The sequence below is a fragment of the Rattus norvegicus genome, chromosome 2 (assembly GCF_021556685.1).
Source record: "Rattus norvegicus strain SHRSP/BbbUtx chromosome 2, alternate assembly SHRSP_T2T, whole genome shotgun sequence".
NCBI classification, from domain to species: domain Eukaryota; kingdom Metazoa; phylum Chordata; class Mammalia; order Rodentia; family Muridae; genus Rattus; species Rattus norvegicus.
The window spans coordinates 132452923-132475800 of NC_141535.1; the positions used below are offsets into that span (position 1 = coordinate 132452923).

A 22878-nucleotide genomic window follows, 5' to 3' on the forward strand; every position below is an offset into this window, starting at 1 on the left:
ATCCTCGTATCTTGTTGTTTCCTTTAATAATTGTGATCCTTCAGGATTGAATCTGCAGAACCACCCTTTCATAAACTCCAGTTGCAGGATCTAGGTCCCTACACATACGTAGCAGATGTACAGCTAGACCTCAGGTAGGTTGCCTAACTGTTGGTGTGGGCACTGGCTCTGACTCTGTTTTTTAGCATGGATTTTCTTCTTATAGCTGGGCTGCCATGCTTGGCTTTAGAGGGAGGAGATGCACTTATTCCCATTCTGAATTGAAGTATGAGAGTGAGTTGGTGTCCATAAAAGTTGTATCCTACTGAGATAAGGAAGAATGAAAGAAGGAAAGTGTTGTGAAGATGGGACATGGAGGAAGGGAATGTAATCAAAATATTGAGTAAATAATTAGTGAAAAATATTACTTTCTATGAGTTTACAATAAAATTACTAACTACATTAAACCTGAGAAACACAAAACTTTACCTAAAATAGGATAGTTCTAAAATAATGAAACATATACAACATGTACATCAATTCTTCATACATATATATATACATATATATGTATACAAATATACATATGTACACTTAAATGTATAAATATATATTTATATAAAATGTGCTTTCATATGACCATCAATTCACTTAATATGAATATTTTATAATATAATAGTCTCATTAATATTCAACACAATTATTATATACTCCACAAATAGTGCTACAGTGGAAAAAAGCAATCAAAACCTAGGTAAACAGGATTTTTTTAAACTTCTCTATAGTCTTCTTTGACTACCATTATACGTGAAACCTAGTGTTGTCAACAATCAATATCTCAAAGGAAAGAAAGAACAAAAAAATGAAATTATTCACATATATTAAAGTAAGTTAACAATCTATTTTCCCAAATCTTCCTGATATAGATAATACATATTCCACTCCAGTCTAGAAGAATGCAGTCCTAGGTGTTCTTTTTACAGAAATGATCTTTCCGAAGTTCCTAAACCTTGCTTAACACTGAGTATTTTGTTTCCAAAGGCAAAAAATCAGATCCCCTTACCTTTCTTGAGATGTCCTGCAAAAACGGTGAGTTCCTTGTAGTCTCATCCCTTAGCAGATAAGGAGCTATGCGGAGAGCTAATTTGTCACTGTCTAAATTATTCATGGATGAATCTTTTATTATTGCTAATACAGAAATGAGATGGTTTAGTAGTATAAGGTTTTCTGTTGGAATCTTTAGTAAAAGGCTAAACAAAGAAAAAGAATTTTATGTTAGATCATCTGAAATGTCATGTTACTTACAAAACTAACTACAGAAAAAGAAGTTAGATATTTTGTAGACAAACTCATAGTATAATCAGAATCCAAAAGAAAAAAAGAATATATAGCTAGAGTACTAGATTTAAATATTTTCTGAAATCATTTTTCTGCATGAAATCATTGGAAAATATTTTAAAACTAAGTTTGGATATCTGTGTACTAGATGTAAGACTACTACCTACAGAAACAAAAGGAAGGTGTTAGGATCAGTAGTAGGAGTGCAGGCCGACAGGAGCCGGATGTAGATCGCTCCTGAGAGACACAGCCAGAATACAGCAAACACAGAGGCGAATGCCAGCAGCAAACCACTGAACTGTGAATAGGACCCCCGTTGAAGGAATCAGAGAAAGAACTGGAAGAGCTTGAAGGGGCTCGAGACCCCATATGTACAACAATGCCAAGCAACCAGAGCTTCCAGGGACTAAGCCACTACCTAAAGACTATACATGGACTGACCCTGTACTCTGACCTCATAGGTAGCAATGAATAGCCTAGTAAGAGCACCAGTGGAAGGTGCTGCCTTGGTCCTGCCAAGACTGAACCCCCAGTGAACTAGGTTGTTGGGGGGAGGGCGGTAATGGGGGGAGGATGGGGAGGGGAACACCCATACAAAAGGGAAGGGGGAGGGGTTAGGGGGATGTTGGCCTGGAACCCGGGAAAAGGAATAACAATCGAAATGTAAATGAGAAATACTCAAGTTAATAAAGATAAAAAAAAAGAAACAATGAGAAAAAAAAGATAGAGTGAATGAAGATTGTTGCAAACCATGTGTATTCTGTGTATGAAAACATCCAATGTTACTAAATGCCAAACTATCTTTCCAGCCACGATGGAGACACACTTAATATCTAATGTATTATGAATCCATGTAACACTCTAGAAAATAAGGAGAAGAAATAACACTAGTGACACTACACAATGCAGTTATGAAAGCTTCTGCGTCAGACAAGGCAGAGATGCAGTGTAACTGAGTAGCAAGTGGAGCTCAAAGCTCCTGTTACAAACAATATCATTCTATGGAGAAACAGACAAGAAAATGATTCAAAGAAGTCAAAGCTATACCTGACCTAGACTTCTCTAGGGAGTTATAGTTGAGAAAGAAGAATTCAATAATAACTTCATGCTCTAATCAATGACATATATTTAATATGTGAAATATTCACATAATCGTGGTAATAATACTAAGATACAAATAACTGAGAGGCATTATGCACACATAGTTTTATTAATTTGTCTCTTACATGAACTAAACCAATAGTCTAAGTTGACCTGCACACAATGTGTTACATAGGCTGTCTTCTAAACCATGACATTTATAAATAAGGAGGACTCTGGGAGGGAGAACAGACATGGTTCAACCCTCTAATTTGTGAAATGAACATTTTGATAAAGTGGCAATACAAATCTGAGCTAAGGTATCCTCTTGGCCTGGGAGATCATTCCAGCTAATAATCCTGTAATCACAAGCCTATGTACCTTACAAAAGCACTGCTTCTATTTTGGTGCAGTTCCCCACGTGCTTCCTCTATCATTACCTTTGGATGGCAATAACTTTTTCAATCACAGTTCCTTCATCTAGGACGCTAAGCCAATTTTCATATAAATCAGATGTCAGCAAGCTTCCATCAATGCTTCTAATAAAGTCCTTTTTTAATGAAAATAAAACCAAAAAAGGTAAAGGTCAATGTACATTGTTGAAAGTACTTGATAAACATTTTTGTTTAAGACTGACAGTTAGGTCCAGTGATTCGCAACTTGTGTGTCATAATACTTTTGGGGGTTCACATATTATATATACTCCATATTAGATATTATATCCATTTTTCAATATAGTTCATATCATTAGAAAATTTTTAATTATGAAAAGAGCAGCAAAATGGTGTGGTGGCTAAGAATCACCAAACCATAAGGAAATATATAGTGTTACAGTATTAGGGTAGCTTAGAAACAGTGGTTGTGACTGGACTTCCACAAAATTTTCCCAAACTGTCATCTGGCCAGAAACTTGGCTCAAACATGGAACCTATATGAAGGATCTTGTGTTTTCTTACCGAATACTAGAATAAAATCTAAGCATCCTAGTTGCTGTAGCAATGAAATAAACATACTCTATGTTCAATTTGGCTCTCCTGGTTCTCATCATACCACTCTTGCAATCATAGATGTAAACTCTACTTCAAAGCCCAAAGGTGTCTGCCTTGAAGAAAGTCAACTCCTTTGTGGAACGAGTCAGGAGCCTATCTTAACTGCCCTCTGAAAAGCTCCATCAAGATGCTTCTCTGAAATAGGATGTAAAGAGCCACTGCCAATCTGTGAATCTCATGGATCAATCATGGATTTGTGTGAAAGAAATGGAGGAAGGATTCCAAACAATGAAGGAGATAGGATCTCTACCCTAAGAGATAGGGAGTCAAATGACCGTGAACCCTGGGAGCTATCAAACACTGAAATACCCACCAAAAACACTGCAGGAACTGCACCATGACCAACAGCTAATTTATAGCAAATGTAAAGCTTGGTCTCCTTGTGGATCCCCCAACGTGTGGAGGAGAAGCTATCCATAAGCTGATGACTGTGAAAATCCTTCCCCAACTGGTCACAGGGAGAGAAGTTGTGCTCACCCTGAAGAGAGTTATGTACCAGGAAGGGAAGTTAACACAGGGGCCCCAACCTGCTTGGAGAAAGATAGAAACTCTGCAAGGGAGAAGTGGTGTGGGGCAGAATACAAGATAGACAATGAACAAATAAATTAGTATAAAATATAATAAAATGATAGCAACTATTAAATCAAAACAAAACAAAACCAAAGTCCTCTTCTTGGAAATAGGAAACTATCAAACAATGGCAGCATCAGAAGTTACCTCATCCTGATTGTATAGTTGGTGAGTCTGTACTTTTAGCTCTCAGAGAGTAAAGCTGTAAAATACACACACACCTCTGCTAGTGGTCAAGTTTCTTATTTTTGTTCCATGTGAGAAGGTCACAGTTTCATATCTTTTTCTTAAAGTTTGGAAATATTCAACTATTTGAATTAAGATGGAGACTTTAGCTCGTTTGAAGAACGGAAAGTAACTTTGTTAATGATATAGCACAATGAGGTTTGTGTTGTACTAAGAAAAAGAAGTAATGAAAATGGAAGAATTCCAGGTATTCTTGTACCTGTAAATTGCTTTGAATACACACTGCAAACTTCAGTCACTGACTTTAACTTTCTCCCCATGATGTGGTCCCAGGTTTCTGGCAATGAGAACTAGACACACTTGGCAAGTTCAGGGCAAAGGAGGGATCAATAGGTACCTTTGCCTAATGTTATTAAGCATAGTTAATCCCAGAGCATTATCATTTCTCTTTTTGTCTGGGCCATAACTCCACTATCTTCAGAGAGGCAAACTCAGATCATTGCCCAAACAAAAATAAAATAATGTTAATGGCTCTAGAGTCATTAACATTATTTAAGTCTGCAACTCTAGAGTCTAGTTAATGGCTCTAGAGTCATTAACATTATTAGAGTCTGCAACTCACTGGCAAGTTAAGACTGGTAGACAAGTTAAAAGTAGGTTAGGCTAACTCTTGACTATTTGACATGGAATCAGAATCGCAGTATCTGGCAAAAGTGAAAGTGCTTGTTTATTTTTTGATTGAGAGGGAAAACAACTTCGTGTATTTACTGGACATGGGGCAACTTCCAAATTCTCTATCCTTTTGTAGGTCAGTGGTGGAGTAGCCATTTTAAATGTTATTATGTTAGGATATTTTTGCTATTACTTAAGACATGATTTTTGTAGAACACACTTTTACCGCTATTATTACTTGTTCAGCTAGTGCTTCAAAAGGAATGGTCAGAGTTGAAATCAGTGGGAACTTTTGCAATGCCACACTAAATCCCTTCTGACCTATAAGGAAGTTAACCTCCAAGAGAAGCTGTTCACCACTGTCTTTGTGCTGAATCATTGTGTTTGTCATACTTTTACCTACAATGACTCTTATCAAGAAGTCATGTGTCCGTAGTTCCAGGGACCACTCATCATCATGTAGTCTCAAGGACAGAGAGAATATATGCATCTACGGAGAGAAACTTAATGTTGTTGACGCCAAAACCTTCCTTACCGTTAAAACGGATGCTATAATTATCACGTTTTCTTGATTCCAATTTATGTATTGTTTATTGTCAATCCTATTCCTCAAGGAATAGTGTGAATTTTCAGGTATAATTTTGAAAATGTCATCTGAGTCTTGCCCTTTTTCGGCAATTATGGACAGCATATCCTGTGTAGGATAAGGGTAAGCTTGTATTATTAGAGATCCAAATGTCTGCAGCACAAAACTGTCTTTTATTGTGAATATGAGCAGAAGCAGTTTTGGAAGCAGAGGTCAAACTGAGAGGAATGAAGAAGACATTGAACTTCTTTCTGTTTTAACTTCCAAATACATTATTTTCTGTAATCCATTTTTTCTCCAATTTGAAACATTGTGGTTTTGTTTGTCCCCCAAAGCATTTTGGTGAATGGTCCTCTATTACTTTGTTTCCTTCTATGAATAACTTTCTCATGCATGCTATTCTAAATAACTATTGAGATATTTCCCTTTCAGAGATCAAATCACTATTTTACTTCCTACCTGTCATGAGTGTATTACAAATCATAAGTTTTGTATTTTTAAATAAGATTTTTTCACTATGCTTCAAAGACTTTTATTCTCCTTTTCTGTGACTTTTTAGTTTTAAATATGTCTAAAGATTCCATCATATTTAAGAACCCAACTCTATCTCAATCCTTCTTCCTTAATTTTCCTCTGTGAAAATGATGACTATACTCAGATTTACTCCACATTTCCTCTATTTTAAATTGATTACATGTTTACAAACATGGTTACCAGAAATTTCTGTAGTAAAATACCTAAGAAATGGGCAGTAATGCTCATGTGTCTGACACGATAAATTTGTTCACTCAGCATACATTCCTAATTTAAAATAGATTAAGTGGCATTTAAATATAGTCTAATAGGATTACATTTGTTAATGTATCATAAAAACAATGTGTATATCTAATGTGTTGATAACATAAATTAGAGTCTATGAGTATTTTTAATTATAAAAGATTGAGTAATCTCATAGCAATGATATTAAGGGATTTACTCCAAAGTAACATGGAGTCAAGAAGAAGCTGGAAGACCTTACAGTTGTGTCGTCAGCAGGGCACATCCACAGATCCATTTCCTCCAAAAAGCTGGTGGGTTTGGATCTTCTAAACAATCAGTGTAAAATATGAGAATACTATTTCTTTTTCCTTTTATTTTTCAATTTCTTTCAAGTACATGATGGTCATATTTAAGTGGAACTTATTTCTGTTTTAATGATCTTACCTTCAAGACAGTTTATCTAAACCTTAATCAGTTTGATTAATAACTTACTTAGAACAAAGGTGCTGTAGAGACCCAAAATGATACTCACGATTATTAGACCAGACATCTTTTTGTCTTCAAAAATACTGGTAAGAGATTTCCCAAAATAACATTTCTTTTTTGGATGTGGTAGATTTTGATAAGGTACTGGTGGGCTGGCATATATACTACTGCCTTTGTGTTTCTCTGAATCTAAGAAAGAAGGTAAATCATTGTTGTAAATGAACTCACTGAGCCCTAGCATACTCTCTTCATTCTACAGCCTGCATGCCTTATTCAATAACACAAACACACAGAAAATAATTAACATTATAACATTTATAATGACCTTCCTTCATAAGGCACTGTGTATATACTTATATGTGACCCATACTTCAGTATAAAAAGTAAGTTCTTGTGTTTGCACTGAAAGCCATGCATATACGTAATAGAATCAAGCAGTCATATAGCGACAATCTCTTCATCCCCCTCTGTGACTTTCTGTCTTACATGGGCAACAATATATTAACAACAGTATCTGTAGCTCACAAGACAACTTGTTTGACTGCATTTCTTTTACACACCTTGGCTTTCTCCACTGATCTGTGAGTTCAAATCTGAGATCATACCGTCTATGTCAATCATATGGGTATATTATGCTGTACTTTCAGATATTCATAAGAGACTAGCATGGTGGCACATGCCTTTATTCTCAGATCTCAGGAAGCAGAGCCAAGAAGATCTCTGTAAATTTGATGTCAGCTAGGTACATAAAGCAAGTTCAATGACAGCCAGAACTTTTACATAGACAAAATCCAATTCGCTATTGAGTTCCTATTCCCTTTATTTTACGAATCTATGTTAAGACTCGATATTATCACTGTAAGTATCATTTCTTACATATCCTTAATTTGTTACTTAATCTCATTTCTGGGATTAACCTATAACATAACACTGGACCAGTGGAAAGACGTTCTAAAATTTGGAGGCAATTAGGATGATACCTATAACTCACAGATGAGGTTTCCCTTAACATGGTTTAGCAAATTCTTCATTGTTGTTTGCTATAATTCATATTTTCAGTGCTCAAGGATTACAAAATGAAGTTATGGTAGTAGAATAACTATCCATACCCGTAATGCCCTCATAGGGAGGATGATCAGCTGCACTTCTCGGCAGTGCATCATAGCCAGGAGTGCATGTCTTGCCACTGGGGCAGCTGCTGTGTCCACGTTCTACTTCCTTCATGGTGCTGGTGTTTGTTGCAGTATTCTGGGAACGTGAGGACTTCTCTCCGGGAGGATGAAATAGAGATGTTTCATACCAAACCTCAACCAAGTCCTCCCCGAATAGTTTTCGAGCATTTTCAATCATAAATGTTGTCAGAGATATCTGCAACAAATGACGGGGTCTCTGTCATTTTGAATGGTTGTAAACCACATTTTATTTATTAGTCTTGGAGGCTAAAATATGCAGTTCAAAATTCTGAGGAAAAGTTATCTGTTAAAATATATAGGGGCAGGCTTCTGTCAGAAATTTAAAGGATTGCGTGATCAAAGGTTCAAGTGTCATCACCAGAGTGCAGTGCTATATAAGAGTATGATTTCCAGCTTTTACATTGTGATGGCCACTATGTGATACATACTGTCCACTGAAATAGCTTTGGTTACATTTGATACATACATGTATGAGCATCATTGTAAGGATGCCTATAGAAAGGCAGAGCTAAGGAGGGAAGATGGCCTCTGTATGTGGGTATCATCTCACTGAAAGTTCCCATGGGCTGTCTAAAATGCAAGTGACAAGCAAGCCTATCTGAGCAGTCAAATTCACATGTCTTAGTGCAGTACAATTTTAACAGCTACATCAATATATCAATGTGTCATTTCTTCACATATCCTTAATTACTTAATCTTAATACAGTGATCACTCAGTGCAGATGCAATCGTAACATCTTGATCTAATGGTTCATTATATTGGGAGGTATGAAATTAGGTCTACATGGAGGAAACGGGATAATTATGGATCTCCAATGGCATGTACATTGGAACCCCATCTTTTCCTCCTGATCTTTGTTTCAACAAAATGTGAGAAATATTGTTGTTTCTCAGTTGGGCTGTTTTACAATGTGATCCTTACAGATCCGAGGGCAATTGCTCAATTAATAATGAATCAGAAACTCAAGTACTTAGAGTCAAAATAAACATTTGATTGCTATACTGTATAGACTTTGGTATTTTATTATAGTATTTGAAAGATGGCTAACATAGAAACATGTACTCTATAACCGATCTCATAACCAATCATAACCAGCATCCAGAGGCCAATGGTATATTTAATCATACTAATCAGGGTCCTAATGAGCATATCTGATAAAAAAATTCAAATTGCATTTCCTTTGCTTTGTTGTGGAAACCACCTTGAAAATAGGTACAATTTCACACATTCTACACTGATTATACCAAAATTAATTTTTGATTACTGAACCCAGTACCTAGAATTATTATTATTGTTTGTATCATTTCACAGCATTTTTTCTAAATGAGTTAGTCTAAGGATTTTCTAAATGACAATAAAAAAGACTAAGTCATTGGTCTCAAATACCCATTTCTATTTTATTTAAAATGCATCAGTGTTTCCTCCCTTCCCGAAGAACCCTTTCAAAGCTGTATTTAATTTATGAATTGTAACAAAAATAAAACAAAGCAATAATCACAACAAGCACCAACAAATTCTTGAGAATATATTGAGATATTCCTATTTTCTGGTTTCATTGTAAAGGCGTAGCAAAGCTAGGCATAAAGTTCTTTTCTAATTACCTTTTTAGCAATGTCATTTGTCCCCCCATTATTACAGGAGCTGGGCATGAATAAGAGACATGGGGCTATCCCACAAGATAGTTGGTAAGAAGACATTCCATTAACCGAAGAATTACTTTTAACTTCAAATAAAATTTGAAAAAGTTGCCCCAGCAGAGCAGCATTTGCAGTTGGCAGTTTTTCTAAAAGACTGAACACAGAGACAGTTATTTTAAAACAAGTATACTCAATGTGTAAAAATGAAGGAAGGGAAAGATTAATTGTAGCAAGTTCAGAAGCTCTCAAAATAAAATGAAAGAATTTGTACTCAAATTGTTGCTTACAGTATTTACCCAACTCAGAATAAAAGACAAATATTATTGGAATATGAAGTTAAGATTGTAAGCCTGGGCTACTGTAATTCCCACTCTAACTCACATTTCTGTTGAAAGTGTCTCATGTTTGTGAGCAATTGAAACCTTTTGTTGTCTGACATTGTTTTTAGTAAATTTTTTCATGATATATAATCTCTAATGCATGTAATTACTTCTATTACTTCTATTGTGATGATGTTGTTCACAGAGTTGGCCAACAATTACCTCTGCACTGCTGCTAATTTCTCTTCCTCGTTGATCTTTTCGGTTACAGAAATCCATTCATCATAGAGCTTTGAAGTCATCAGACTTCCTTCAATGTTTTGTAGGAAGTCCTTATAAAGAGGAAAAAATATTTTGTGAAAATATTAATCATGGAAATTATTCAAAATACATTCACCGATCAATTTCAGTTTAGTTCCAACTTCTTCACAGCTCCCAAAATTTCCCCTAGTTAGAACATTCCTTGATATATAGGTCCAGTAAGTTTCATCTATTCAAACTAGAAATCAAAGGACAGATTTTCAGATTTACTTTGACTAGAGAAAAATCTTTCTTTAGCTCAACATGCATCTAGTGGATGGCTGAGAAAACTAGCACATATAAGGGATCAATACTTCAGCTTGAACACTATGTTAAATGATAGAATCATACAATTATTGTAACCACAACAAAGGCAACCATAGGAACTATTATATGATTTCTCCAGAGCAAAAACATGTCCGTTATTAAAAGCATGGATGCACATGTGGTCATGGTTCTTAGGGAATATCCTGCCCCTATTTCACTAAACTAGTGTGACTCCTACCTGTATTATAAATATTTAACTCAATATTCACAGAAAATATAGCCCTTACCCATCAAAATTTCTCTTTGCAATGGATGGAGACTATTACTGAAAACCACATCTAGTCAAGGTACAAAGAACAAAATATCCCGTGACTCTGAGCTCCAGATTATACATATATATACAAGTCCTGAACTGTGGGCTCCAAACATGTGTAAAGAGAGTCAGGAATATTGTACACCTGAGAATAGGACAGTAACATTTGCTATGAGATTTGGGCTCCTAGAAAGGAAGGCAGAGTTTACTTTTGATAATCCAACATTAAGCATTACTGCTTAAACAATTTCTGAGCAAAACATCATCCATGTTATTAACACTGACAGAGGAGACTTGGAGCTTATCAGGTTTCTCTCATACATATCTACTATCAATCAAGGGAATGCAAAATGAAGAAAACTATTCCCATACTCAGGGGAATCCTGAGCATAGATGAAGGAAGTACTCTCCCTACCTTAAAGATCCAGGCCACTACATGCACAGATTGCTTGTTCATATCCACCTCTTCGTCTGAATCCAATTTGTCCTTTACTGTTTGGCGCAGGGTTACACTTGGAGATACTGTAAAGACACCCTTGGTTGTGGGCCCTTTCCTTTTTAGTAGGGACAGCATGTCCTGAGAAGAAGATTGAGAAACACCTGTCAGGCTTCATGCAGCACAGGGCACGATTGTCTCCTTGAGAAGCAGACCAATGTACAAAAGTGTAGTTCAAGGACTGGCATGAACACAGCGGACCTTAAGCTGGTTTTGTGCCTCAATCTTTTGTTGTGCACATCCTACCCTAATATTTACCCTTTAAGATCAGACAACGTTTCTTTTTGTCAGATTTTCCAAAATACTTGAGATTAAATCAAAGTTTTCCAATAGACAGTACCTGAATAGCACTGTCTCATCTTTCTATTGGAAAACCAATGATTTGAGACACAATTTTTTTACTCCACATGTTGATAGAAGTGAAGGGATCAGGTATATAAGAAATAGGATTTTGTCTTAGGCAAGCCAGAGAAGAACCATGTGATACATACCAGAATTGCTGAGGGCAGTTTGTTATCATGACAAATGGAACTGAGTTCTCTTCCAAACAGTTTTCCTCCCTTATTAACTGGTGGGCTACTGCATACTTGGTCCTGGTGGCGCACAGAGCACCTGTGCCACCACGATGTTATAGAAGTTTTTGGTTTCTTAAGAGTTTTTCCATTTATATCTGAGGAGGAGATGTGATCATCACATGGGATAGTATAATTTATACAGACCTTTTACAAAACGAATTTCAATTGTTAAATGTCCTTGTTATAATGGGTTAATCATCCTGTTGTGTTTATATAGCCTTCTTCCCATATACCCTACACTGTTATTAATCTTAGTTATGTCTCCAAGCCAAGGTCTAGTGTTCTCCAGTGGGAATTCTCACAAGATGATGCTGTCTAACTCCACACTGTATCATTAAATACTAGATACATAGGTTGAACAAGCTCCCTGAGCTCTGTACAGGCTGCTGCTTATGTAGTCACATTCATTTTCCTAGATACCCTCACTTTATTCATATTAAGAAATTTTCTATTTTCTTCAACTATCATGGTGAAACTCTTTTCATCCTATGTTTTCTTGTTCAGCATTTTGGAGAACCATTGTCAAGTTTATTTCAGCATCGGCATGTCTCCCTCATGAGAAAATATACATGACTGTGACCGACACTGGACCTGTCTTCCTGTAGTGTAAGTTCAAAGCTGAAATCTAAGTTTCTTTTTCATTTTGAGTTTTCTTTAGAATATTGGCAGAAAAATAAAATTTTAAATATGTTACTTAAAACAAATAAATTAAAAGTAAACAAATGAGTCATACAATACAATATAATATAGTATTCTTCACTGTAGAACATATTGTCTGCCTGGGTATCTAATGCAAAATCATGAGGGCTGAGATCACAAGTAATAGAATATAGACTGAGAAAGATGTTTAAGTGTGTGTGTGTGTGTGTGTGTGCGTTTGTATGTATGTATATATATATATATATATATATATATATATATCTCAAAACCAATTTCAAAATATTTGACTCAGAATTGTTTCTGTCTAAAGGAAATGAGGAAATGCAGGGTCCAAAACTGGAGCAGAGACTAAAGGAAAAGTCATCCAGAGATTGCCTTAACTTCTGGTCCAAACCATCCATAGACTCTAAACATGACAATGTGGCTGATTCAAAGACATAGTTGCCGACAGGGAGCTGACATCGCTGTCCTCTGAGAAGTTCTACCAGCATCTGACAGAGACAGATGCAGATACTTACAGCCAACCACCCGACTGAACCCTGGGTCCCAAATCGAAGAGTTAGGGGAAGGAATGAATTAGGAAAAAGTGATATCAACCCCATCAGGGGATTAACCAGACCCCTCAGAGTTGTCAGGCCTTAGCCAAAAACCCAAGAGTAAACATAGCCAGTCCACAGGCTCTGCTAGATATGATACAGATGCCTGCCTGTTCTGGCCTCAGGAGGAGGGGATGTATTTGTGTCTGCGGAGGCTTGATGCACCAGGGAAGGGGGTTGCCAGAGGGTTGAGATGGGAGTAGGTAGGTTGATGGGGAGCACCCTCTTAGTGGCTACGAGGGAGGGCAATGAGGTGGGATATTCTTGGTGTGGCACCAGTAAAGGGACAGCACTTCAAATCTAAATATAATAATTAATATAAAAGGAAAAAATTAAAAGAAATCAAGACATGTAAGCGGGAGGTTTTCAAGAAAGGAGAGTAAGGAGCAATTATAAAAGTATTTTATCATTTCAAAAAATATTTTAAAAAAATTCAAAAGCTCCAGGATATCAATGTTAGGGGCAAGTCAACTCTAGATATAGGTCTAAACAATATTTGTTAAGTGATTTGAAATGAGATTAGAGCCTGGGATTCAAGGTTAAGGTGATTTCTATTCAACCCTGCAACAGATTATCTTCATATAAATGCATATAATTTTTCTATGTAGCTTTCATTGCAATAGGATGCCAATATGCAGTTCATAAGTCATTTTGTGCTCTGGTCATGAAACCACTTGATGAAAAACTTATCAGGATCCATGTCCTAGACTTGTAATTATAATGGGACAAACGTGTGTACACAATGTCTTGGCATACCAGTTTATGGTAAATATCTGCCTGGACAAAATGAAATGTTCTCCCTATAAACAAGACTAGACTTCACATCAGAATTTAGAGTTCTCCTAAGATGGACCTGGAATATAGTGTTTTAATTTTCATATTGTTTTTTAGAGTGCCCCTCTCCCAGGCAAGAGAATGATAGAATATTATGATATTTTATGACAAATTAAAATGGGAAGTAAGAAATCCACCTGAAAGAAGATGGCAAACTCACTTTTTTCCTGCAGGATTCTTTCTGAGTCTCTGGGCTTTAAGATGAATTGCCCCTGTGCATCAGATGTTAGATATTTCTTGAACAGCTGAGGTAAGGAATTTATACTTGTAAAATTTCTTAATTCTTGTGGACGGAAGTTCTTTTGAACATTTATCATCATAATGTCATGTGGATACTCATGCCCTATGAGCAAAAAAACATGAATTGTAACTTAAGTTACTGAATATGGACAAGCCTTCTGATACAATTTAGAAAGCTTTTCTGTATTTCTCCTCCTACTCATTCTCCCCCTCTTTCTGCTCCTCCTCTTCCCCTTACTCCTCCTCCTCTTCCTCCTCCTCTTCCTCCTCCACTATTCTCTTCCTTCTTTTTCTTCTTCTTTTAGCTAAGAGGATTTTCTCTAATTATCAGCAAATAATTTTTAAAAAATTTTTATCAGAAACAAGATGCCTAGAGTTTTGGGGGGGTTTTTTGCCTTTCAGGCAAAATTCTGTTTATCAAATAAAAAAGCACTGAAAATTTCCAGTCATTTTTTTCTCAGACTTCAGATTGATGCTTATGTTCATTATCTTGTGTCTGAAGTTTATACTAGTTATTAATTATGATTTAAGTGAATAAAATTATGTTCATGTCATTTTGCATTAATGTTTGAGTATAAGACTAAATAAGAAATACATTGAGAATTCACCAAACTCAGCTACTGCCTCCTTAGATTTTCCTTTTATTATTACCTTGGAGTGGTCTTGGAGCTTTCCCATGGCCAGGGCAGAACCACAGCTGATAATCTTCAATGTTCTAGAAGGTAAAAGAACCAACTGTCACAAATAAACTGACATCAGAGTCTTGAAGAGTCTATCCATCTCCTTTACTTAACATTTCTAGCTCTCTGGATGGGAAATTATTTAGACCATTGTTAATCATATGTCTTCTTACCACAGACTTGAGTAAACAGGACTGATTTCAGGAGAAAGAATTAGGGTACTTGCCTTACCTCTGTGAGGAAACCTTAATCTACTGATCAACAACAAAATGAGAAATTGCACCCAACCACTATTACTACCTAAGACATATATTATAATGAAATTTCTATCATTTGCGCAGACTCTGTGCGAAATACTGAAAATGGACTTAACAAGAGCACACAACCTATTGCCCTCAGATGCATATATTCATGGTGACTATGATGACTTTAGCAAAGTAACATTTGAAAGATATGATAACTTCAGCTACAGTGAAGAAAATAGTCAGAACAGAGTCTTTGAGGTTAACTAGGAGTCAAAACAACCTTTGGTTTTCATTCAGAGATGTTCAGTCTGTGGAGATGAAGGACATGTGTCTATCCTGAAACATACGCCCAATGCTGAAAAGAAGTTCTAGAACATATTTACTGTACATAGTGTTATGGATCCATTTCAAGCAATCATCTAAACTGAACATTCTTTAAAAAATTTGAGCACCATCCATAAGTAGCTCTAACTAGAATTCTTATTAATTTAATTTTCTTGTAGATTCATATTAAAGCCAGTGACATTGTCCCCAAGAGTGTTAAGTATTAAGCTATCAGACAAAAAGCACTCCAGCAGAAACACCACCAACACCCATCTATACCCCCAACATACAAAGAGAGGAGATAATGCGAGGGAAATAGGACGACTCAGAGTGAGAGAGGGAGAGACAGAAGGGCATAGAGATGGAGAGGAAGACTGACATACAGATTCGCATTGTACACACACACAGAATGTGATAGACAAGGACACACACAGAGAGAAACACACACACATACACATAAACATATAAACACACACTCACAGTTACACAGAGATACACATGCACATTTAAAAATAGAAAGAAAAATATATACAAAGATATGTACACAGAAAGAACATAGGAATATTGACACATTTATTAAAGATTTATTAAAAGTTAAAAATAAACACACCAGAACATGTACTCTACACAGAGACATAAAAACAAGTAGAAATTGGAAAGCTGACATAATTACATACCAAATGGAGAATGTAGTCTAATTTTCAAGAAAAGAAACGAAGAAAACTATTCCCTCTAACATTGGCATCCTTTAAATTAGGTGTGAGCATATCACAAATGAATCACAATTTATTAGAGTGTATCTCTATTATCTAGTGAAACTAAACATGTAGTTTAAAATATTGGGCTATGAGTTTCATTTCACATAAAGTAGACCAGAATTTAAGAAAAAATGTCACCCTAAGGACTGTTGTTATGTCTTTGGTGCCTTCAGTTTCAAAAGGATCTATTTGTACAATATGATTTGTAAAAGTATTGTGATCAAATTTCTTCTGTATTTTCACATTTCCACCTATGTGAATCTCAGAAGAACATCTCAATTTTTAACTCAAAGTAGATTAAAAGTAACTTACATGTTTTGTCATCATTGGTAGTAACTTGCTGATTATGTCATTCCCCGTATCGAAGTTTGTTGCTGGTACATATAGAGGCTATAGAATGAACAGAGAGAAAATGTCATAAAAATCCTGGAAAGCTCATAAATACAAAATTAATATGATTTAATCATTATTTAGAATTTATAATCTCTAACAACACCTTTTATTTTCTTCCCATAAGATATGTCTGGAAGACACCCAGTCTAACATATTTCTCGTAAAATTTAGTACTTGGGACTTGAGAAAACAAACAGAACTACAACAAGTTTTGTATGTTAAAGGGTGACTGAGTTGCCACGGGTGATAGAGCTCAGAATCTTGATTTTTCTTTCATTATGGCAGAAGGCAGTTGTGGAGGGAACTTAAAAAGAGAGCAACCACGTTTGCTTCCTCCCTACTGGACTTCCATCGTTAGAACTTACTTCCATGGGCTACATGTGCACAGTTCTATGGAAATGAGGATGAGAAGCAGCTATGATTTCTATAAAAGTTAAAATTAGTGAGCACTCCCATCATATGAGGCTTTGTAAATATTTAGATGATATACAGATATTGAATGTTGAGATCTTTATAGTGATAGATCTAAAAATCCAAAATGAATATTTTAGAAACAAGATCCCATTTCTTAGCACTGCCAGGAAAAAACGAGGTATTTGTACTATTAGTTCTCTACTGCCTCCCACATTTAGAATCTGCTCCAGAAGCCTAGGAAGACAGCAAGAAGAAAAATAGCATGAAATCAAAGCATAGTAATCTGAAAAGAAACCACTGATGTCCTGGAAATCTAATACATAACCAGACAGAGAGTAGATAAGAATATTTTTAGGAAGTTAGTTTCTATATTATCAGATATCTGTGATGAGGATTGTTAAGTGTCTAGGAAACAGTTCCTTATATAAGACACACAACACAACTGTGTGCCCTGTCACTATCCAGAAAAACAACTTTGAATCAAGATCGAAGGATACCAATACACAAGCCATTTCTTTCACAGGTTTCATTATTTTTACAGTTATTTTTTATTAATCAACTGAGAGGCATAATCTAATACCTTAAAAATGATTGTGTGTGTATGTATGTGTGTGTGTGTGTGTGTGTGTGTGCCTGAAGATACATCCAGACCCTAATGTTTCATGTCAGATTAGTTGAATTTTATGAACAAGGGAGAACTTATACTAACTGATTTTATATCTTGCTATGCAAAGGTTAACAATTATTCAAAATTATCTTACAATATAAAAAGATATAAAAGCTCTGGTCTTGTGGTTATAATGTAACAAGGAAGGAACCAATGTGAGGTTTTGTTCAGAATGTAAAATTAATCATCTATGGATGAAAATATAGATCAGGGCTCAGAAATCATACATAACAGAAGGAAATAAACACCTGTAAGTTTGCTTCTTACACAAAAATGACACATTGAAATAAATGCATCCAATCAAATAACACATACTCTAATACACGTGCACACACACATACACACACACACACACACACATACACACACACATACATATTAACACAAACACAAAGACACACACACATGCACAGGAACCCATACACACATGCACAGATACACACACGCACAGACACACACACACACACACACACACACAAACACATGGGCACACATACACAAACACACACACATGCATGCACAAAAACACATACACCCATGGACAAATACACAAACACATACACACACAGAGAGTGAGCATAGCACAATTAAAGAAAAGTAAAACATCTGACATTTTGTTGAATATCTGAAAATATCTAGATAATTTTAGGACAGCAAAGTTTTATTATATAGAATTCCACACATGAAAGTGTAATAATTCATATTGGACTTTAATTTACAGTATTATAAAATATTTTGTGTTCAGAGCATTAGAAATATATTAAGGTCTAATTAATGATTGCAAAGATGTGTATTATCTCTATCTGATGTTGATTTTGTTAATAAAGCAGACAGATTTTAATATAGAGAATTTTAAACAGAATATTTCTAAAAAATAATGTTTTTAAAGCATGAAAATGAAAATGTAACTGGTAGTTTTATTACATATGTTAAATTATTTCTTAACTCATGATGAACCACAGAAATGTAAGGAACACTTAGGAGAGATAAATCTTCTAGTAGCTTACATGTTCCTTTTATGAGGGATAAAATGTTTTAATAATTGTTCAAAGGTACATAAGAAATATGTTTAATGTAAAAAATATTTAACTATACCATCAAGTAGAAATAAAAACTATAAATATCGAAAATTCATATTAATAAACTAAATGGAGCTAGTGAGTTGTTGCTATAACTAACAGAGTATGAATTTCAAAACAGATCACTTAAAGCCATGTAGGCATGGAGTAAAATGCTACTCCAACATGGCATAAGCATTGACTCATGAAGACTGTGCAGTTGTTATCTATACAATATAAAACCAATATGTCAACATTTTTAATATTGGTAATTATTGAACTTAAGAGAAGAAAAGAATATGAATTTAGGGAAGGTTTTGGGAAATCTAGGGATTATGTAGGTGATTTGGCAGTGGATTTCTACACTTCTGAGAAACTATCAAATAAAGATAATTCTAAAATCATCTTTGTTGATGTATTTTAAAATAAAAGCAGTGTCTGAGTGACATACGTTTAAGCTTAAGTGTATGTAAGGAAAAAAGTGAAATTAGGTGGAAATGTCCTAAAGTAAAAATAGCTAAAACATTTTCCAATTTATCTACAGAAAATCTTTACAGGTTTATCTTAAGTATAATGAAATACACTGATGATTCAAAGAATTTTAAAATATAAAAAAAAGCTAAACAATAAACAAAATCAAAGAAAACCAATAAGAAATGTATATATATATATACGTATATACAAGAAAATGTATATATATGAGGAAAATGTATATATATATATGCATTATTTCTGAATATTCACTTGAAAACAAGGAGAAAAGAAAATAATGGAGGATATTAATGTAAGTTGGAAGAAAGTTTTGATGTTCTGATAATATCTCTTCAAAGACAACAAGGAAATAAACATATCATAAGCCGACTAAAAGGTAAAAATTACCTGTTACCAATCTTCTAAACTAAACAAAAGGTTTTCAATAATTATGGAAGGATAAAATGCTAAAGCACTAGAGTCATGGGAAACATCAGTAATAATGTTCATTTTTTTTCTTTTTTCTTTTTTTTTTTATTAACTTGAGTATTTCTTATATACATTTCGAGTGTTATTCCCTTTCCCGGTTTCCGGGCAAACATCCCCCTCCCCCCTCCCCTTCCTTATGGGTGTTCCCCTCCCAACCCTCCCCCCATTGCCGCCCTCCCCCCATAGACTAGTTCACTGGGGGTTCAGTCTTAGCAGGACCCAGGGCTTCCCCTTCCACTGGTGCTCTTACTAGGATATTCATTGCTACCTATGGGGTCAGAGTCCAGGGTCAGTCCATGTATAGTCTTTAGGTAGTGCCTTAGTCCCTGGAAGCTCTGGTTGCTTGGCATTTTTAAGGAATTGGATCTAAGTCACAATGGTATTGAAAGACATCTAGAAGACTGATTATGTACAATGCTGAGCATTTGCCACAGCTGAAGTCAAACTGCAGAGGCAGGAGAGTATTTCCCTAAGGGATGTTCTGCTCTTCTACTCTTCTCCGTCCTGAGGACACAAATGGTTCAGTCAATCTAGTGAGTGTTCTCCTGATTTATGTCACTGGCTTGAAGTTTCTTTTATATTATTTTTAATTACTGTTTTGTATGGCATAGACCTGCTATAAATAAGAAATTGCTTGGTGATCTATAATTTCTTCATTTTATACACCTTTGTACATCTAGTGCAGTATCAACAATGACATGTTAAAATATTGACACTAGGTCCATTTTATACCAATTATCATTTATCAAAGACAGAAAGATGGTGATCCTCTAAACTACAGTCTATTCTGCATTACAGTAGGAAATTTCTTCAATGCTCTCTACATACTACATAACAGTTAGGTATGGAAAGAAACTAATTCTTTATGATAATCTCATATATTTAGAATTATTAGACACAAATATTTTAAAATGAATAAAGAATTGTAGAAACAACACACAAGTCTATATATAACCAATAAAGACTCAAAAGGGGTCAGTTTAATGGTAATAATAATACTTCACTTGGAAATATATGCTGTTGGAATTATCTGACTAAATTTTCAGTGATTTAACAAAAAGTACTTCCCCTTTTCATATCTCTACTAATTGGATCAGACTTGATTTATGTTGCTTTCTCCATAACACACATGAAAGACCTGTATCTGCATGGAACACAGATATACCTTTTCCATATAATAGTGCCTAAATTCTCTGTCTCTCTCTGTCTCCCTCTCTTTCCCTTTCTTCCTCTCTCCCCCTCTCCCTCTTCCAATCCATGCTCTTCTTAGGTCTGCATCTGCCATTACTTTACAAACTGTCCCTCTCCTTGTCATGAACTTGGAATAATAGTTTTGGTTTTGTATTCACATACAGTGTCAGAGCATGCAATGTCTTCGGTGAGTATCTGCATGGACAGATCTATTTTGTTCTGCTTCTTGACTTCACGAATGGATCTGCCAAATGCAATAAAGGCATACAACACAGCAAAATTAATTTATTAGTAGCTTATTTCAAGCTAATCCTTGTTAATATTTTTTCAGAATCATCTTAGCATTCAATACATGAAAATAAATAAAGCAATATATATTATTCGACTGGCAAATACTCAAAAATATTTCAGAGACAAGGACATGATCAGGGAATAACACATTGACCTAAGTAGTATAGTCAGTCCTCAAAATGATGTGTCTGAATCCAACAGAAGGGTATAAATCTGTTTGACCTCAAAGGAGGAAGCAGCAGAAGTTTGAATGTCTTGCTAGAGTGACATCTAATTAGTGGAATTTAAAATAAGAGTTGAGAGTAGTGTTTACTCCAATACAAAGAAGTAATAATAAATACAGAAATTCCTCAAAATTAAAAAAGCAATACAAATGATAATTTAAAGTATTATCCATTGAACACCAAATTAACAACTGATTTCATGACAGAGTATTATATATGTGTGTGTGTGTGTGTGTGTGTGTGTGTGTGTATTAAACTAAAACACACACTACCATTCCTGTATCACAAAGGAATTAATATATGAACATAATAAAATACCTTTGTAAAAAGAAGTACCACCAAATAGTCTGTTCCATGGAACTGTAAAATTGGAAAAAAAAGAGTTGAGATAAATGGTAAGATTTTTAAGGTTATTATGCATAAAAATATCTTATCTCTGTGGCCATCAATTATAGTATAGATGTACTGGGTAGCCTCCACTGACTCCACTTCTAAATGTCCTAATTCTTTTCACTGGAAATACTGTCATGTGACACATTACCATCTCTCAATATAATACTTTTCATATTCGATAAGGGAGCATTCAAGAACAATCATTAGAGATTTTACCAGAGCAGAAGAAAATATTCAGGGAACAACAAAAGCTGATCTTGCTCAGGGTCTATGACAAATGTTTTTACAGGAAAAAGGAAAGTCATAAAGGCTAGAAAGCTTATAAAATGTGGGTTTGTGTTATACAAGTCAACTGTGTGATGATGCTAAGACTTTGGACAGAGGAATGGAAAGCATTCAAATTTGGGCTGTGCATGAATATTTCATGTGGAAAAGAAGTATCAATATGCCATGAGCACATGTAATCATGGAAGATAAGAATGCAAATCTGTACTCTATAAATTACATCTGATTCTGATGATTTTCTGACACTAGTCCTTCTTCATTGACTACAGACAAGAGTGATATTCTACTACACAGACATTCAAATATTTGGGTTTTGCATAAGTAATATTTTATAATACAATTGAATGCTAATCTTGAAGAAAATGTGGGAGTGTAGAAAGTATTGGTCAAATTTAAGTATACTACACAATATTATTGGAAAGTGATTCCTGTGTGCACTTTTATAACACATATAAAAGCAGATCATTTTGGGGAGAAGAATGTCTAGGATAGAGTAAGACTTTATACTCTTCACATTATTCTTAGAAGACAGTGCACCTGAGTTCTGCCCCATGAATTTTGTGGAGTCTTAGTGAACATCACAGATCAAAACCAGAGGAACCTAGCTACATGTATAAATATGTAGAGTGAAGAGTATAGAAAATCTAGGGACATCATAGAAGGGCAAAAGTTGAGTTGGTATGCTATATACAGATAGATTAAAATTGATTCTATTTTTGCAAACATTTTGGAATGATGAAAACTTTTTGTGAAAGAAGTTACTAGATATGCACTCTTCCGTGGTCACCAACAGCCATCAGGTTTATCATTTTTTAATTGGAGAATTTTAGAATGAGTATACTCTTACACCGGGAAGTA

The 22878-nt window shown here is 35.1% G+C and overlaps 1 protein-coding gene and 1 long non-coding RNA gene across 6 annotated transcripts in view; one reads left to right on the forward strand and one right to left on the reverse strand.

The window, feature by feature from the left end:
* Nucleotides 1-22878, forward strand: part of LOC102555656 (uncharacterized) — a 348348-nt gene that overhangs the window by 311647 nt on the left and 13823 nt on the right. Inside the window, 2 exon segments of the long non-coding RNA NR_190574.1 lie at nt 12312-12413; nt 14071-14147. This is a non-coding gene — a long non-coding RNA (uncharacterized LOC102555656).
* The window catches only part of Tgap1l8 (GTPase activating protein testicular GAP1 like 8), a 62741-nt gene that overhangs the window by 32191 nt on the left and 7672 nt on the right, over nt 1-22878 (reverse strand). For 3 of the 5 annotated variants that reach the window (XM_087637234.1, XM_087637239.1, XM_087637229.1), the window contains exons 5-18: nt 21661-21702; nt 20990-21071; nt 16457-16534; nt 14789-14852; nt 14058-14240; nt 11724-11902; nt 11152-11313; nt 10079-10188; nt 9501-9690; nt 7815-8073; nt 6752-6894; nt 5410-5568; nt 2838-2947; nt 1043-1229 (exon numbers count right to left, since the gene is read on the reverse strand). In XM_087637234.1, coding sequence (XP_087493360.1) covers nt 1043-1229; nt 2838-2947; nt 5410-5568; nt 6752-6894; nt 7815-8073; nt 9501-9690; nt 10079-10188; nt 11152-11313; nt 11724-11902; nt 14058-14240; nt 14789-14852; nt 16457-16534; nt 20990-21071; nt 21661-21702 — 1948 coding nt within the window. The remainder of the gene's footprint in view (nt 1-1042; nt 1230-2837; nt 2948-5409; nt 5569-6751; nt 6895-7814; nt 8074-9500; nt 9691-10078; nt 10189-11151; nt 11314-11723; nt 11903-14057; nt 14241-14788; nt 14853-16456; nt 16535-20989; nt 21072-21660; nt 21703-22878) is intronic. The other 2 variants (XM_087637241.1, XM_087637240.1) reach the window with 1 other exon arrangement.